This window comes from Hakea prostrata, chromosome 9 (assembly GCF_041222555.1).
Source record: "Hakea prostrata isolate BN-2017 chromosome 9, UWA_Hpros_2, whole genome shotgun sequence".
NCBI classification, from domain to species: Eukaryota; Viridiplantae; Streptophyta; class Magnoliopsida; order Proteales; family Proteaceae; genus Hakea; species Hakea prostrata.
The window spans coordinates 30,254,646-30,273,482 of NC_142608.1; the positions used below are offsets into that span (position 1 = coordinate 30,254,646).

The 18,837-nt window shown below is 38.7% G+C and overlaps 1 protein-coding gene across 1 annotated transcript in view; it reads left to right on the forward strand.

The window, feature by feature from the left end:
* LOC149005102 (serine/threonine-protein kinase 12-like) overlaps positions 1–2,381 on the forward strand; it is an 83,307-nt gene extending 80,926 nt beyond the window's left edge. Inside the window, exon 12 of the mRNA XM_089168943.1 lies at positions 1,837–2,381. Coding sequence (XP_089025069.1) covers positions 1,837–1,941 — 105 coding nt within the window. The 3' untranslated portion in view covers positions 1,942–2,381. The remainder of the gene's footprint in view (positions 1–1,836) is intronic.
* Positions 2,382–18,837: the final 16,456 nt, after the last annotated feature.

Sequence of the window (18,837 nt, forward strand, 5' to 3'; positions counted from 1 at the left end):
AGAGTGATAAGTCAAATTGCAGAGTAGTCTGTAATTTCACTTTTGTTAGTGTAGCTTCATTGACTCCTAAGTGGTTCAATGGTGGTAAACAAAATAAAGAATGGAAAAGTAATTTCGCTTTTCTTTCTCTGCTGAAGTCTGAGCCTGTTTAATGAGACCAATGTGAGTAAAAGGAGATATTGCTTACGGTTCTTGCTTTTCCATTTTCTTTCTAGCTGAGACTTCAAAGTTGTGGTGGTAGGAAACACTTCCCTTCCAATTTTTACTGCATGTTTTCATGGTTTTTATTGTGTTTGTTCAGCTCAATCTATTTCTTTGGTCCCTGGCACTCTGATAATGGAGAGTGAACTACCATTGTAGCAAAATGTTTCATTCACATTGGGTTTTGATATTTCTAAGATTTCCTAGAAGCTCCTGGGGTTCAACCTCCTATAGCAGTACTGTCTTCCTGAACAACAACAGGAACAACAAGGAGAAGCCTTGTCCCAACTAAATGGAGTCTGCTACATGGATCCTTGCTTTCCTATCATTTCTATCTGAGGCTATACTAGATACAAGGTCTAAGTATGCATATCCTTTCTCACTACTTCTCCTAAGTTTCTTTTAGGTTTGCCCCTAGCTCTTCTAATTCCTTAGATCTAGATTAAATCACTTCTCATATAGAGGCATTTGGAGGCCTCCATTGAATGTGGTCATGCCTCCTTAATCAACTTTCTCGTAGCTTCTCATTTGTCGGGGCTACTCCTAGATCAATTCTGATCATTGCTTACCTTATCCTTCTAAATTGTCACTCATCCATCTTAGCATTCTCATTTCTACTACATTGAGTTTTATGTGATGATTCTTAATAGCGCAACACTGTGCACCATATATCATAGCTCGTTTTCCTCTATACCTGAAACATAAAGAAACAAATAATCTGAGATTTCAATGGAGTGATTGAAGTAGAAAATTGCTGAAACAAGAATGAAACTAATGAATGATCTAAAACAAAAGAGAAGTGAAGATATAGAGGGCTTTTATTGAAGAGAATGTACTCTGAGAGCAAAGAATCATGAATCTGCCCATTAGAGAAGCCTTAGTTGCACATAGAGAGAGAGAGAGAGAGAGTCAGGGAAGGGAGCTATTTAGGGCTTTTAAATGAATGGGTAAATTGCCCTTCTTTGAAGCACAAAGGATAAAGTGGGGTAATATGGGCATTTTGAAAATTAACAGACAAAATTCAATGGATTTTTTCTTTTTCCTGGGGGGGGGGGGGGGGGGGGCATTGTGTGAACACAGGTGTGATAGGGTTCTATCCAACGGGTTTCTTAAGGGATTTATATTGGTGCTAGTAGTTCTCATATCTGTTTTGAGACCCAGATGACTCCATTCAGACTGGTAGTGTTGGGATTCCTGAACCAACCTCATGCCAGTGCTGTGGATTTGGGACCCCTGGCTGCATCTGGGCCCTCATAAATGATACAGGATGTGATCAATTTCATGGATTAACACTAACAATGGGACTGTCCCTTGATACCATTTGCTATGAACAAGCCTATTGCATAAAATTGTAAATGAAAATTCTGCATTCCTTTTTTCTTTTATTGGTCAAAAAAATCTGCACTCGGGAGTGGTCTCCTTTGAGCTTTCCCTTTGGTGGATTGTTGGTATGATAAAATTTAAGACATTTGGTGAGTGCATGGTTGGAAGATTGCGGCAGTTGCATAATATTAGTTCAGGTGCATATCTTCTTTTAAATATGAAAATTTATTTTCTGTTAGATGGTGCCTGTGTGTTTTTATCCTGACTTAAAACAAGATTTTTTTTCTATTGTCTGTCTTTTTTAATTTACAGGTTAAAGTCATTAGACCTCTGAGGTGCTTCCAGAACCTTGAAGCCATATTGAAGAGAGAGAATTCTAATTCAGTCAGCAGATCATCTCGTTCTAACACTGAATGAATGAACATCAGCACAAAATCAGATGAAGCCTTGTACAAAATAACATTCCTTTTAGTTCTTGTCTTTGTTAAGTTTCAAGATGTCTGTATCAAATCGTCATTCATTCTCATTACACTGTTTTAGTCATTGGGTGTTAATTTCCGATGATATGTTAGGCTCCTTTTTCTAGTTTTGGGCTGGTAGTCTATATGACTTACGCATGAGTCAAGTCCTCTACCCCAACTAGTAGGGTTGAGCTCCCTTCACTCTTGTCCACATGTTTTAGAGAAGAGTATATCTGTGAACATTGATAAAGTAGACCTTGTGTGGGTAATGTGGATTCTCTTCCTAAATATGTGGTGGAAGGGTGTGGGGGAAACATAATTTATACCTAACGGTGTAGAGGATCCCAACTCCTTGTACATAGTGACTGAATTTAAATGTTACATTTGTATGCCAATCCCCCCCCCCCCCCCCCCAAACCTTCCAAAAAAAGGGGAAAAAACCCAATCCTAATCCTAGAAAGAAATATCTAAATGTTTTATAATGAAACAGAATTTTTAAATACTTCTACATGGTAAATCTTGTGTATGTTAACACTGGAGAGTTTGGATCCTCTATCACGATAGATTGAGGCTTGTGCTCTCTTTACACCTCTTTATTTAAGCATTGACAAGGTGGATTAGAGGTGGGCTCGTTGTCGAATATGTAGTGAAAGGGTGAGAGGAAAGCACAATCCAAATGCAACATCAACAACTATAAGATTAGCTCGTTAACTTTTCGTTTTGGTTCATAACTTGTCATTCTTGAACTTTGACACCATAACTTGAATAGAGTTCTTTTTTTCTTCTTCCTAATGGTGGGTTTTTGGGGGGGGGGGGGGGGGTAGACAATAAAGAGAGTTGATGGGGGATGGAAAGTAGATACAAAGAACAAACAAAAGGAGAAAGGAAGGGCTTGCAAAACGGCCTTAACCAAATACGAAGGACAAAGGGGCAAAAGACTTGGGCCAAGAACGCAAGCCTTGACCATTAAGGGTGCGGGCCACAACAAATGGAATGCCCAGGTTAGACACCGTTTCTTAAGGAATGAAGGATTGAAATTTTTGTTGATGGGGGATTTGATAGTGTCACACCCACCCGCCGATATTGATCTTGCCCGACAACTTGTGGGTGCAATCCACAATCACAAGATCCATGGTTTATTCATCAATGACAATAAATAAACATAATAATAAATCAAGAATAAGAATAATCTAAATGATTAAATAAAAGGGAATTACATAAGTCCAATGTCTCAAAGGAACATATCTCATAAGAATAAAGTAATTGTGTTCAAAAGTAGAGAGTTTTAGCAGAAGCAAATAAATATTAAATTTGATTGTTTCTCTGTTCTCTTTCATGGGCGACAGTCTTTTCTTCTAGCTTCTCAATGAAAGGGGTTAACCAACCTTCCTTCATCAACTTCTTGAAATGACGAGCTACCTAAATCCTCCTGCAATCAATGGATGTTGTAAGCATACTCCAAGCACCTGCAAGTGGCTTCGTGGTATGCATCGCCACTCCCACTACTGCCTCCAAAGCTTCTTCACTAGAGTTATCCTAGTCTTGCAAAAGTTCTCCCTATCCTGAAATCACCATTTGCTTAGTTTAACAATAGTCCACAAAAGGAATGAGTAATGGTGAACTTAGTAAGGAACATATCTCATATACATGTCAACATCATATTATAGTAAATAACATATGTAAAAGATGATATGCATAAGTATGGAGTGCATCTAGTAACTAACTATGCAAGTCTCTAATATAGTAGACATGCTTTAAAATATAATACTAGTCCTCCTTTGGGTATAGTCACTCTGATCCCTGACGAACTAGTTACCTTTTGTGGATCCCGGGCAAGAGGTACAGTCTTCTTCAACCTTGGCTGGGATTTAGGTCCACACTCTCTCACGACGACCATTGGCATAAGTACTGGCGCATGTTGGGGATGTTAATCCAATGCAAGGTCATACAGTGACATACTACATGCTTTAAGACATACCTAAGAATGGGAATCCTCAGGCTACCTCTATTGGACTCCATTCCCTAACCTTATGGTCATCCACATATTATTTGGACGGATGCTCTCATGTCCCCTCACAACTCTCAATCGCTCCTTGGAAGCCCATGAGCACAACCCTAACATATGCAACCCTACCAATGCATAATCAACAGTGGATAATTGAGTCTCTGTAGGGACTGTCTACTACTGTAGGATGAATAGAGTCACATCATTGTTATCACGGGTCATCCGAATTCACTACCCCCACCGAAAGGGTAGTAGCATGTATAGGTACCTAACCATGCAATTTAGACCTCCTAAGTATGTCATCCAAAAACCATGATAGTGTTGGGGGCATCAGAGAATAGTGTCCCATACCACCGTCCCTAATGTCCCAAGCTATGGATATCCCAAAAGGTTGCCCTTAATCATAGTTATAACAAATCATAATTCACTATCACATAATTAGTCATTCAACATCACATAGTAATGGATGTACATCTAATCGCCATTCGCAACATATATAACTAACAATGAATCATTTAAACTACTATTACAGCAAGTTATAAGAACAGTAATGCATATGGAGTTATAAACAACTCATAGATCATGTCAATACATATATGCAATAATGTAACCTTACCTGTAGAAGTGTAAAAGTTACTGTAATTGCAATCAAACCTCACAAATAGAAAGTCTAGAGAAAAGGGTTACAAGATATATTTAGAACGAAAGTCAAAACAGAGCAGAACCCAGATTGACTAAGCTTCTATGACCCAGCCAGTCGCTTATGGCAGTTGGATGGGCCAATCAACCGCCCTAAGCAACCGCCCCTCTTATAGACAAATTCTCAAGTTCAAAAAGACTATGAAACTCAAAATCTGAATTTCATTCTTAACATGATTAAAAATCAATCACAAAACAAAATCCACGAAGATTAATGGTTTAGTAACCACATCATCTCTTTCATTTAAATCAACCCTTGATTCAGATATGAGAATCCGTTTTTGGGTATGATCCAATCAAGATCAAACAATATTAACAATCACAATTCACCAACTATATAATCATAGAAGAAGGATCCACTCTACTTAAAGAGAAGAAATAGGTAAAAACAGTGTGAGATCATCTGAACTCCAACCGGTTCACTAAACGGATCAAGGATTGGAGCTTCTTTGCAAATCAAGCATCCTTCACCTTCAAACACATGCCCTCTGCCTCCTAATCGTCCACAACAACCTCCACGAATATAATAATATGAAAATAAGTCGTGGGTGGTTATTTATAGAAGTTTGGAGCAAAATAGGGTTTAATTCTTGTAAGCAGATCGCGGTTGGTTGGGTCAATCAACTACCTTAAGCAACTGCCCCCTAGTACTTTCAGTACTTGGGTGCTTTGCTCATCCAGTTGATCCCTAACACTAACCTAGCCCTAACCAACATGTGGGGGAGTTCTTACCTTGATCCCGGACATCTCCAATCTCAACTTGACTCCAACTAGATACCCACTTTCCCAGACCATCAAGTCTCTACTAGATCTCCTTCGGTTTCCCAGTATGGCAAGTTCTTCATCGGCGGAATCTAGATAATCCACAGCTTATTCCGATTGGATCTTCAGGTACTCAAACCTACATTAGGGATCCCGGGTTAGAATTATGGGGGTTGTTACACATAGGGTGCTCAAAAGGGACGAAGTTGATGGGATGGGAAAGAAAAGTTGATTAAGTAACTTTCTTTTTCTTCTTTTTCTTTTCCCTTCTTTCTTTCTTTCTTTCTTTTTCTTTTCTTTTATTTCTTTCTTTCTTTCTTTCTTTCTTTCTTTTTTTGGTATACGTATAAATATTAATTTAATATGTGGAAGACCCACTTGAAAATAAAAGATACTATTGATTTTAGCTGAAAGGCTTTCCAAGCTGTTTTTACAGCTCTTTTTATCATAATTCTTTGCACTACCTGTTCTATTTCTGTTTGATGTGGGATCATAGAAGTGTTCATTTCTCTAGTTTTGCAACCTTACTCCTCATAAGGAATACTGGTCAAAGGATACTAAAGATTCAAAGTAGACTCTTAAAGGAGTGTCATGTTCTAATGGAATGCAATACGTGTACATTATGTCCAATCCGAACATTCTTATGTACCATAGCTTTCTTCATATAGGAATCTATCACAACTTCAGTTGGAATCTCATCTTTCTTCTTATCTATTTTACACCTTTGGATACAATTTTTGCGCCTAGTACAAGAACAAGGATGAGGGAAGAGGAGAGAAGAGATTAGACTCTTACGAAGATGCTTACTTGGTAAGTATCAGCGTAAGCACTTTCTTTATTCTTTAAGTTGTATACCTTAGATTTGATTATTCTTCCGCACACTAATACTCTGATTATTTGACATTACTCTGCACTCTAATATTGTTTTTTGAGATCCTTCTGAGATCCTTACTTTTGAGTTTATTCTTTAATTACATTAATATACTTGCTCATGATTGTACTATTGTGTGGAATGGTTGGATGATTGTTTGTGACTTGATCTTCGGGGCTGTGGATAACACCTCCAAGCATTCTAGGTAGGGTACTGGATGGGGGGATATGACAATGAGATTCTGCCATGACAGGTGGAGGTTGGGGGTCCCTCGCATCAGGCTCCAAAGATGCCACCTATTGGTTCTTAGTGGTCCATGATTGTCACTTCACTAGAAATGAAAGAGGCCCGTCAGGAGAGGATAGAGACTCACTGTCACATCCACCCAGCCGGTACCCTACCTAGCATACCTGGGTATGTGATACATTGTCCCAAGGATCAAGTATCGAGCAACCATGCCTCCCACATACACGATAACACAATCATGATCAATAATAATCAAGATTAAAGCGTATAATAAAATGAAATCATGAATAAGATAAGAATAGATAATCATAGTGCGAAATAAAATGATACCAAATATATAATCAAAAGGAAGGAAGTGAGCGGAAATCACTCCCTCAGTACACAGCGGAAAGTAGATCAATCAAAGTTAAAAGTTTACATATCCAAGTCTTTAAAAGAGTATAACAATATAAAAGTCTAAGCTAAGGTCTCCTCGGTCTTATACAAGATATCCTCATAGGTATAAACATAGCATACCAAACATGCCCTTTCCCACACTAAGGTCGAGCTAATCCTGGTATGGAGGGTAACCACCCTCGAGATCTTCACCGTGACCTTGATAGTAGCCAAGACCTTCAAAGTAGTATGAGGTATTCGGGTTCGTCTCGAGGAAGGAGCCATTAGGTTCTTCAATGCCTATAGAGTATTCTAACAAAACAATTGCACAGAAAGGAATGAGTTCGAGAGAACTCAGCAAGGTAGTTATTCCATAATACATAAGTCATATGATGCAAAACATAACATGATGCAAAATGATATGAAACAGATGATACAAATATGATTCTAACTCTACATATGCTAGTCTCTATGGGAGACATGCTTTAAGTCATAGCACCATATTTCTTTGGGTAAGTCTCAGTCACTTAGCACCGGTTGGTAATGGGTCCTGCATCCATCTCGGACAATCCATGGCTGGGGTTTCGGTCACCACTCTCTCACATCACCATTTGGTCTAAGTATTGGTGCATGTCAAGGTAAAGCCCAGCCCAATGCAAGTCATCTACTCAGTCATATCATGTCAGATCCGGATACGTCCATTCCTCCCATCCCGGGATCCTTTCCGGTATCCTTCACTCTAGAGTCAGCATATTCGACTCTCTCAAATACAAACTCATCAACCCTATTGGTCATCCACAAATAGTAGACGAGAAGCTCTCACGTCCTCTCACGGATTTGACTCACGGGTCGCAAGCGCCTGTGAGCCCAAGTCTAGCTATTTGCAACCCTACCAATGAATGGCCCCTTTCGAGTATCCGCAATGTGATTTATGTCCTCTCACAGATATAACTCACCGGTCTTGAGCGCTCATAAAATCACACTACTACCACGGGTAGTTCGGTATCAATGCCCTTCCGATTCGGGTCTAATACAACAAGGACATCCTAGCCAACACATCTAGACAAGTCCTATGTGTGTCATCCAATAATCCGGGAAAGCGTCGATGGGCATCTTCGGAGAACATCCCATACTATTCCCTCTGATGTCAAAGGACAGAAATGTCAAAAGGACATTCCCCAATCCCAAATCATACTTATCCAATCACATTCTCAGTTTCATCATATCATACATACATGATACTTCATCATATAAAAAGAGATATAATGTAACACGATCAATCACATACGTTGTTATCAAAATAAGTAAGCATGGTAATCCAAAATGATATATAATATGGTACTACTATCATGCAGTGTATACAACAGTCACATGATGTTTAAAATACTTCAAGGAATGTAAATCTACCACATTTCCAACATAGCGGCAAGATTCACACAAATCATGTAATTATGAAAATAATTGTCCTTACCTTAATCAAATCAAAACTAATACCAAGGATCACTTAGAAAAAAACCCCAAATCAGTGCTTGCACCCTAGACAACATATGTGCAACATTAGAGAAAGAAACAATCAAATCGGAGGTCAAACGGAGCAAATCGAGCAAATACAAGGTTGCTGTACTCAGCTGGTCAACTGACTGGTAGACTAACTCAGTCGACCAAGTGAACAATGCAGGGCTGAATAGTGAAATTTGATCCGAAACCTAGCTTTCGGGGCTCGGATCGATCCAAAACTTGGAGGGATTGATTGGAACAGTATAAGAACACTATCTATCAAGTAATTAGCATGATCTAATGATCTAATTAGGAATCCCCAAATTGAAACCCTATGTTCTAAAGACAAGAATCATAGCATCAATTGAAATCAAATGAATTTGCAATAGAAATGAAGGAATTAGCTAGGGGAATTGATGTGCAATAGATTAGGATCATATGCTAGCATAGAAATTAGACTTAGCATGCTTCATACCTCAGTTTAGGACAAGAATGCAAGATGCTAAGTGTCACATCCACTCAGCCGGTCCCCTATCTGGCATAGGTGTGTGATCCACAGCCCCGAAGATCAAGTATCGAGGAAATCATCCTCCCACATAAGCAATAACATAATCATAAACAGATAAAATCAATGTGCAATAATAATAATCAAGAGATCTAAATAAGGAAAGAATAAGATTGTATAATATTAGAGTGCAAAAGATAACAGATAAGTATCTAATCAAAAGAAGTAAAGTGAGGCAGAATCTCACTCCATTAGTGCAGCGGAAAGTGGCTCAAAGAAAGAAAAGAAAGTACAACTGTTTCCAAAAAGATAAAGTAAACAAAATTAAACTAAAGAGTTTTCAACTTTATAAAGAATATCTTTATAAGTGTAGACTTCTGAAATCAGGCACGGACGCTTCCACTCCATGGTCGGGCTAATCATAGTACGAAGCATGATCACACAAGGGATCTTCACCGTAATCGTCGTAACTGCTATTACCTTGCGCTTCCTCATATGGATCGTCATAGTATTCAAAGGATATTGTACAAAAGGAGTGAGTTTCAAAGAAACTCAGTAAGGCAAGTTAAATCCACAATAACATAAATAACATGATTATAGAACATAACATGATGCAATATGATATGAAACAGACAATGCATGTATGAATCTAACTCTATGTATGCTGGTCTCTATTGATAGACATGCTTTAAGTCATAGCACCATACTTCTTTGGGGAGGTCTCATCACACAACGCCATTTGGTTGTGGGTCCGGCATCCCTCGGAACATTACATGGCTAGGGTTTGGGCACCGCTCTCTCACATCACCATTGGTCTAAGTATTGGCACATGTCAGGGTTAAGCCTAGCCAAATGCAAGTCTTCTACTTAGTTATATCATGTCAAATCCAGATACATCCATTCCTCGCCCCTGACGATCCTTTTCGGTATCCTTCACACTAGAGTCAGCATAGTCCTTGACTACAGACTCATCAACCCTATTGGTCACCCACATATAATAAACGGGAAGCTCTCGTGTCCCCTCATGGGTTGGTTACCGGTCTTGAGTGCTCATGAGCCCAAGTATATCCATATGCAACCCTACCAATAAATGGCCTCTCACGAGTATCCACAATGTGATTCATGTCCTCTCACGGATTGGTTACCAGTCTTGAGCGCCCATGAATCCCCATTTCTACCACGGGTCTTTCAGTCTCAATACCCTTCCGATTCGGGTCTGATATAACGGGAACATCCTAGCCAAACACTGCTAGACAGCCCTAGGTATGACAACCAATAGTTTAGGAAAGTGTCAATGGGCAACCCCGGAAACATCCCATACTATTTCCGTTGATGTCCAAGGACAGAAGTGTCACAAGGACACCTTAATCCCAAACCATACCTAATCAGTTACATTCTCAATTCAGTCATATCATACACAATTCAGTAACTTATCATATAGAAAGTATACAATGACATGATCAATCTCATATACAACTGGCAATAAAAGATATCCTTAAACAAAAGAATATGTATGTGTAATGCTACTGTAATTGAAGTACTTGCATCAGTAGTATAACGACAAAAGAATACATTTATGGTAATGAATCCAAAAGAATCTAAATAAGGAAACTAGATTCATGCAATCTATGTAATTATAGAAGTAACTATCCTTACCTTGTATAGCTTTGAGAATATCCGAGAATTAAGGAGAATGATTCTAAACTTAGCAAGAAGATCCTAAACAATCATAGATACCATATTAGGAAAGAGATCTAAAAGATAAAAGGTCAAACCAAGAACAAGGCTGCTGTCTTCATTGGTTGATTGGTTGGTCTATTGACCCAGTCGACCAACAGAGTTAGTAAGGTACTGAAGTGATGTTTCTCATCTGAAACTTGATTTACATGATTCGAAACATCACCTAACTTGGAGGAGACCTCAATGACAATAAAATCAAATGTTAAGGATCTCAAAACCAAAATCAGAGTGCGGAAGTGATGTCAAATAATCAGAGTGCAGAAGTAATATCAAATCTAATGTTTACAACTAAAAAGAATAAGGGAAGATCAAAATTATCCTAAGAATTACATAGGTATGTATCCTTAAGTAAGATATAGTTCTAAATTCAAAAATCTCTGTATTGCGAACGGTATAGATCAGCTCATGAATCGAGCTGATTCTGATACGTATAGTCAAAACACGAACATTCTTCACCATGAACATCATAGTCACCAACTTATATATCGTACGGATTGGTTGCCGGTGTCTCGTATTCTTGGATTTCAGTAACATCTGTATTTGCAGCAAAATCTAACACAACATTTGTTCATGAAGGGTGAGCTCAAAGAATTCAATGAGTAGTTCACAAACAAATAACCAATCACAATCCAAATCAATACACTATATGATGCAATATGATATGAGACAAAATGCAAGTATGCAACTATACTTGAACATATACTAGTGTCAAATGGTAGACATGCATTAAGATGGAACACCAGCCTCCTCTAGGAAGGTATCGTCACTCTAATCTCTCATGGGTTGGTTATCGGTCTTGAGATCCCAGGTAAGGGGTCAAGGCATCTTTCTCGAACTATCGCCATGGCTTGCATTAGGCGTGTGTCAAGGTCATACCTAGCCTAATGCAAGCCATCTACTTAGCCATATCATACCAGGTCCAAATACCTTCCCTCATGCTTCTTGTCATCTTGGTTTAGTATCCTTTCCTATCTAAAGTCAATGTCTCCTTCTCAGACTACATCTTCTCTTAACCCTATTGGTGATCCACATATAATGGGTGGGAAGCTCTCCTGTCCCCTTATGCTTCTCGCATTCTTGGGCGCCTATCACATCCACCCAGCCGGTACCCTATCTAGAATACTCAAGTGTGTGATCCACAGCCCTGAAGATCAAGTTTAGGAACAATCATATCCACTCACATCAACATAATCAAAAGCAAAACAAATCATTGTATTCAAGTAACTTAATAACAATAATCAAGAAAGGATCACAAAAGAATATTAGAGTGTGGATAATAAGATACCAATCAAAACATAATTGTAGAGTATAGCGGAAATATACCCCACAAACAAAGCAAAAGGTAGATCAGAAATCTAAAGCAAAGATCTAAAGCTCTTACAAATAAAAGATAAGTTTAGAAGAACAAAAGTAAACTAATCAAAATTCTTCTGTCGGCTCTTCTTTTTCTTCAGTCCTCACCTTCTTCACCTTAGGGGTTGTATTCTTGTAATCTCGGATCAGCTTCTAGCTCATGATCCCATCGGCAAATAAGACGATGCCGACTGCCGTCAATAGGAGCCGTCAGTGTAGTCCAAAAGGTAGGTTCAAACTTGCCAAAGAAACCCTAATCAAACAAGGTTTAAGTATTATGAACGAACCCTAAAGGTTCGAAGATGAAAAGATGTCAAAACAAGGCAATTTGCTGTCATGGTACCCTTTGGTTGCTTGGAGAGATCAAGCCAAGCCGCCAACGCTGCTGTGTACGGACAACAAAACCCAAAGTCGATAAAAAGAATCATCGTTTGGGTTTCAAACCACTCCGAAATTAATAGGAAAACTCTGAAATAATAGTAGGACACTATCTGACATGATTTAGGCATCAATCATTCCCAAAGGAATAAAACCCTAACGAATTCTATATTAGGTTTCTTCTAAAATCGATCTGCAGATTTCACTCTAGGAATAAGAAAACATCAGATCTAGGTCAGAGAATAACTAAGGAATAGATCTAGCATAGATTAGAAGTCCAATCATTCAGGTAAGAATAAGATCATGAAGATCATACAAGGCTTTTACTGAAATCACACCGTGTTGTTCACGGGAAGAATAGAGTGAATCCGTGAATGGGGATTCACTCTAAGACCATGAGGATGAAGGAGAATAGGTACTTACAGCAAGCATAGACCTTGAAGAATGTTTGCATAGTAGGTAGAAACAAGAGAGAAAGAGAAAGAGAAACCAGAAAGAAGAGAGCGAATGCTTACCCTTTAGAAGAAGAATCGACGAACAGAAACTTTGACAGATGCTTCCAACCTTCCTTCACCTTGGAGAGGGTTCTCTAGAGAGTCTTTGACATTCTCTGACGGCTTTAGAACATAATGACATAAATTAGGATGAAAAACACTTAAATAGGGCTTCAAAAACCTAATTTTTAAAAAAGTGACAATTCTGCTTTGGACTAGTTGGTCGCTTGGCTTGGTCACTTGGGGTGACCAAGGCAAGCTACCAACCTTAACCCCTTTTGAAAAAAAATAAGATTTTGGTTCCTGAAAGCCCTAGACTCCTCTTGGGTCCTTTTCGAAATTATATAAGTCTTATCTAGTTTTATAGGACCTTCCAATTGTGTCAATACTATAGTCATGGTCCATCTTCCAAGTCCAACATCATTCCAGTTACATCTTCTTCCATAGTAAGACAAGGTTTCCAATGAATCACCATCACCATCTACTTCCATTCGTTCCAAGTCAAATCCAATGGGTTCAATTGTGATGGCCCACAGCTGCTTCTACTCGCACTCCGGTTTTTCGGAACTACTATATGGATTTCCAGATTAGGGTTAGGTGGGATTTCACACAACCTAAGCCAATCTTTGATGCGTCGGTGTAAACTATCAAACCGCTAGTCATCTGGTATAGTTAACACTAGGGCATATGTCAGTCTATCCTTGAGTTCTTGGAAATTCTTCTCACACGCTAAAACAAACTTCTCCCATTTTCTAGTAAGCTTGGTCATAGGAGCAGCTAACCTAGAAAAGTTCTCAATAAACCTTCGGTAGTAACCAGCCATTCCCATAAACTTTCTAATTTTCATCACAGTCCTTGGTCTATCCCAATCTACAATTGCTTTAACTTTATCAGGATCAACATGAATTCCTTCAGCTGAAACCACATGGCCTAGGAAAACTACCTTCGATAGCCAAAAGTCACACTTGCTAAACTTAGCAAAACGTTGCTTATCTCTCAATCTTTGCAAGGTGAAATGAAGATGCTTCACATGCTCCTCTTCATTCTTCGAGTAAATCGAGATGTCATCTATGAATACAATCCCAAATTTGTCTAGAACATCATGAAATACTCAGTTCATCAAATCCATAAAAACTGCAAGAGCATTTGTCAAACTAGAAGCCATGACCTTGAACTCATAGTGACCATACCGCATTCTAAGTGTTGTCTTGCAGATATCACTTGGCTTCACTCTAAGATAATGATATCCAAATCTCAAGTCTATCTTTGAGAACACTGCTGCACCTTTCAACTAATCAAAGAGATCATCAATTTTGGGTAGCTAATCAAAGTGCAGAAAATGATACCAGATGTAAACATCAAAAAGGAGTTGAGTGAGGCAGAATCTCACTCCACAGTTACAGCGGAAATATAGCACGTAAGTCTAAAAGAAATACAACTGTTCTCAAAAGAAAGTAATGTAAGTAAAGGAATGGAAATCACACTAAACTAAGAGTCTTCTACTCTAAAGATAACGTCTTCGTAATATTGGACTTCATTAATCCAACTCAGACGTTCCCACTCCAAATTAGGTCTAATCGTAGTACGCAATGTGACCAAACGTGGGATCATCAATGTGATCTTCATTGTTGCCAACACCTTGCATGTAGTACTCTTCTTCAATTGGTGCTTCTTCATATTGCCCTTCATAGTATCAGTACCTGTAGAGTAATCTAACAAAAGAGGTTGCACAAAAAGGAGTGAGTTCAAATGAACTCAGCTTAGCAAGTTAAATCATAACAACATAAATAACATGATTTTAGAACATAACATGATGCAATGTGATATGAAACAGACAATGAATGTATGAATCTAACTCTATGTATGCTGGTCTCTATAGGCAGACATGCTTTAAACCATAGCACCGTACTTCTTTAGGAGGGTCTCATTTCACAACGCCGGTTGGTAGTGGGTCCTACATCCCTCGGGACAATCCATGGCTGGGGTATAGGTCATCGCTCTCTCACATCACCATTGGTCTAAGTATTGGCGCATGCCAAGGTTAAGCCTAGCCCAATGCATTTCATCTACTTAATCATATCAACTCAGTTTCAGATACATCCATTCCTCACCCCTAGCGATCATTTCCGGTATCCTTCACACTATAGGACTACGGACTCATCAACCCTATTTGTCATCCACAAATAATAGACGGGAAGCTCTCATGTCTGTATGACACGGTTAGTTTTATTTCCTTTCTTTGGAGATCTGGTTGTAATCTTTACCTTATTTTGATCTACCTTCCGCACACGTTTGTAGAGTATATTTTGCTATACTCTATAGTTGTCTTTTGATTTGGTACTTGTTATTCCGCACTCTGATGTTCTTTGCATAGAACAAAATTCCATCGAAACTTGCGAAATTTCCACAGAAATTTCCCATTTTGGAAAATGGGAAACGAAACTCATGAGGACCGAAAAAAAGTCCTCATTTTCTATCGAAACTGTCGAAATTTCGTCGAAACTTGTCGAAACCTCGAAACCTATCGAAACTTGTGTAAACCTCAAAACCTATCAAAACTTGTCGAAACTTGGTTCAACCCAGTTGGACCAGCTAGTTCATGAGGAAAAAGAATTCCCAAATTTCGTGGAAAACTTGGAAAATTTCGTGGAAAACTAGGAAATTTCGTGAAAACTTGGGAAATTTCGTGAAAACTTGGGAAATTTCGTGGAAACCTAGGAAATTTTGTGGAAACTTAGGACTTTTTTCCTGTAAATTTTGTAGCTTCCCAAATTTTCAATTTTTTTTGTTTATTTCATGTTTCCCCAAATACCCACGACAAATACCCCCTCCATCAGGACTTCTCTATCCAAAGTGCGTATTCCCTCAGGTTGGTTATCTACTTCTTTTAAGCATATTGATGATCAGACTCATAAAGTTACAGTTGTCGATTAACTTAACAACCATAGGCATAAAATGTCATGGGATGTCTATGTTCGTTGGTTGGAGGAGAGGATGTTACAGGCATAGTACTACTCAGCTCATAGGATGAATCCACTCTTGGCACTCCTCTTAACACTAAGTTGTATTTTCCTTTTATTGTCAACTATTTTGAAGTTAGAAATTATATATTGAATGTTATGTGCTTAAGTAGTTAAGTTTATAATGTACTTTTGGACAACTCTACATTGATGTTATGTACATTGAATGACATATCTACATTGATTTTTTTAGCAAAATACAACAAATGCATTCTTTATACTCTAATTAGCTTAAATACAGGATCCCACCCCAAAATACTCTCTAAAACCTGTTGAAACTTGATGTCGAAACTTGTACGGAAAAGTCCTCGGTTTCCTCGAAATTTCCCAAGTTTCCACCTAAGTTTCCCATTTTCACCCGGTCGAAACTTGAGTTTCCCTCGAATTTTTTTACTTTGGTTTTTTTTGGTTTTTTTTTTTTTTTTTTTTTTTTTTTTTTTTTTTTTTTTTTTATTATTTTTTTTTTTTTTTTGCTTTTGATTATATTATTGTGCTAATTGGATATGATCGTTCTTAAACTGGATTTGTTGGGCTGTGGATCACTCCCGAGTAACCCAGATAGGGTACCCCCTAGGTGGATATTGGGCGGGATGTGACACGAACTGCTCCTGAAAAATATCAGTCTCATACTGATAGTCTTCACCGACGTAGTCTCCATGATCAGTAGTGTATGAGTCATCAACTTGGTCTTCATAGTGTTGACCATCATAGTCAACAACAGTAGTACCTGTAGTAGAATCTAGCAAAAGATGTTGCAAAAAGGAGTGAGTTCAAAAGCACTCAGCAAGGCAAGTTATTCCATAATAACATATATACATTGTGAAACACAGCCCTATCGTAACCCTGACTCTGACCCGGATCCTTTAATGTTTTAGGTCCAAAGACCTCATAGTTGTATGATTTAGAGCCCATGGAAATTGACAGTGAAGCCCCTTACTTGGATACACTGTAAACGTTCAGTGAGAAACTGCACCTAGAAGAGAGGAAGCTTAGTTGAAGTGCTTGATGGGCTTCCGATCTTGTTTCAAAGGTATTACTCTACTCTAGACTTGTTTATTGACTTGTAGGAGAAAACCCAACTCAATTTTTCAGATCCGTATAGCCTTTCATTTCCCTGATTCAAGCATGATGTACATGCTTGGTTGACTGGGCCAGTCGACCAAAGGTTGTACAAATCCGAGAAAAAGATGGTTTTTGGATATTCCTCTCTCTATTAAAGTGTTTCTCGTGTTTTGAACCCTATTCCACATTTCTAACTTGTTGAGAATGTGGGGAGAGCTTCCCAAAGCGCCTCCTTGGTAGTGGTGAAGATTATTCCCTTCCAATCATTGCCAATCATTGTTCCTTGTCTCCATTAACACATACAAAGGTGTGATTCATCACTCTCACTCTCTATTCTACTCTTTTCTTTTCTTTTCTTGCTGTTGCAACCTTGGAGTTGATGCTGCAACCTTGCAACCATCACTCCAAGTGTTCACTCTTAGCTAATCATTGATCTCATTCCATTTCCATTGATGCTATGCTCTCATTTCAATCATTGCATATGCATTGCTTTGATTCTCTTCTTAATTTCATGCATTCTTGTCCCAAACTGAGGTATATAGTGTGCTATGTCTATGTTTATTGCTAGCATATGATTCTAATCCAATTCCTATTAGTTCCTCTGGCTAATTCATTCATTTCCAATGTGATTTCATTTTATTTCAATTCATGCTATGATTCTTACACTTAGAACATACGGTTTCAATTTGGGGGGTTTTTAATTGGACCATTGGATTGTGTTAATTACTTGATTAATAGTGTTCTTATACTGTTACAATGAAACCTTCCAAGTTTCGGATTGATCCGAGCCCTGGAAGATCAATTGTGGGCCAAAAATCACTATTCAGCCCCGGCACTATTCACTTGGTTGACTGGGTCAGTCGACCAATCAATCAACCAATTGATCGCTGAATTGTGTACTTCGCCGATTTGATCTATTCGACCTCCAATCCTCCCGATTTCTTTTCTAATCTTTCATTTATGTTTGTCTAGGGTCTTAATACCATATTTGGATAATTCTTTTGTCGCCTTTGGATTATCATCATCGCGGCTTAAGGTAAGGACGGTTATATCCATATGACATAGACTATGTGATTATTACACTGATGTTGGCAACTTAGTAGGCTTAGCTTATTAGTTGTATTTAGACATCATATGACTACTGTAGTTACCTTATGACAGTAGCACCATGTTTATTTACTTTGCTTATCATGTCTATTCATTCTTGTCACTTATACACTTAATCATGTGATGTTATGATGTATCATGTATGTATGATATGATGAACTGAGAATGTGATTGGATAAGTATGATTTGGGATTGGGGAATGTCCTTTTGACATTTCTGTCCTTGGACATCGGAGGGACGCTTTCCCGAATTATTGGATGACATACATAGGACTTGTCTAGATGTGTTGGCTAGGACATCCCCGTTGTATCAGACCCGAATTGGAAGGGCATTTAGACAGAACGACCCGTGGTAGTAGTCTGGTTTGATGGGCGCTCAAGACCAGTAACCACCCCGTGAGAGGACATAAATCATACTACAGATACCCGAAAGGGGCCATTTATTGGTAGGGTTGCAAATAGCTAGACTTGGGCTCACGGGCGCTCGAGACCGGTGGGTTATATCTGTGAGAGGACGTGAGAGCTTCCCGTCTACTATTTATGGATGACCAATAGGGTTGGTGAGTCCGGTGAGTAATATCCATGACTCTAGTGTGAAGGATATCTGAAAGGATCCCGGGATGGGAGGAATGGACGTATCTGGATTTGACATGATATGACTAAGTAGATGACTTGCATTGGGCTAGGCTTCACCTTGACATGCGCCACTACTTAGACCAATGGTGATGTGAGAGAGCGG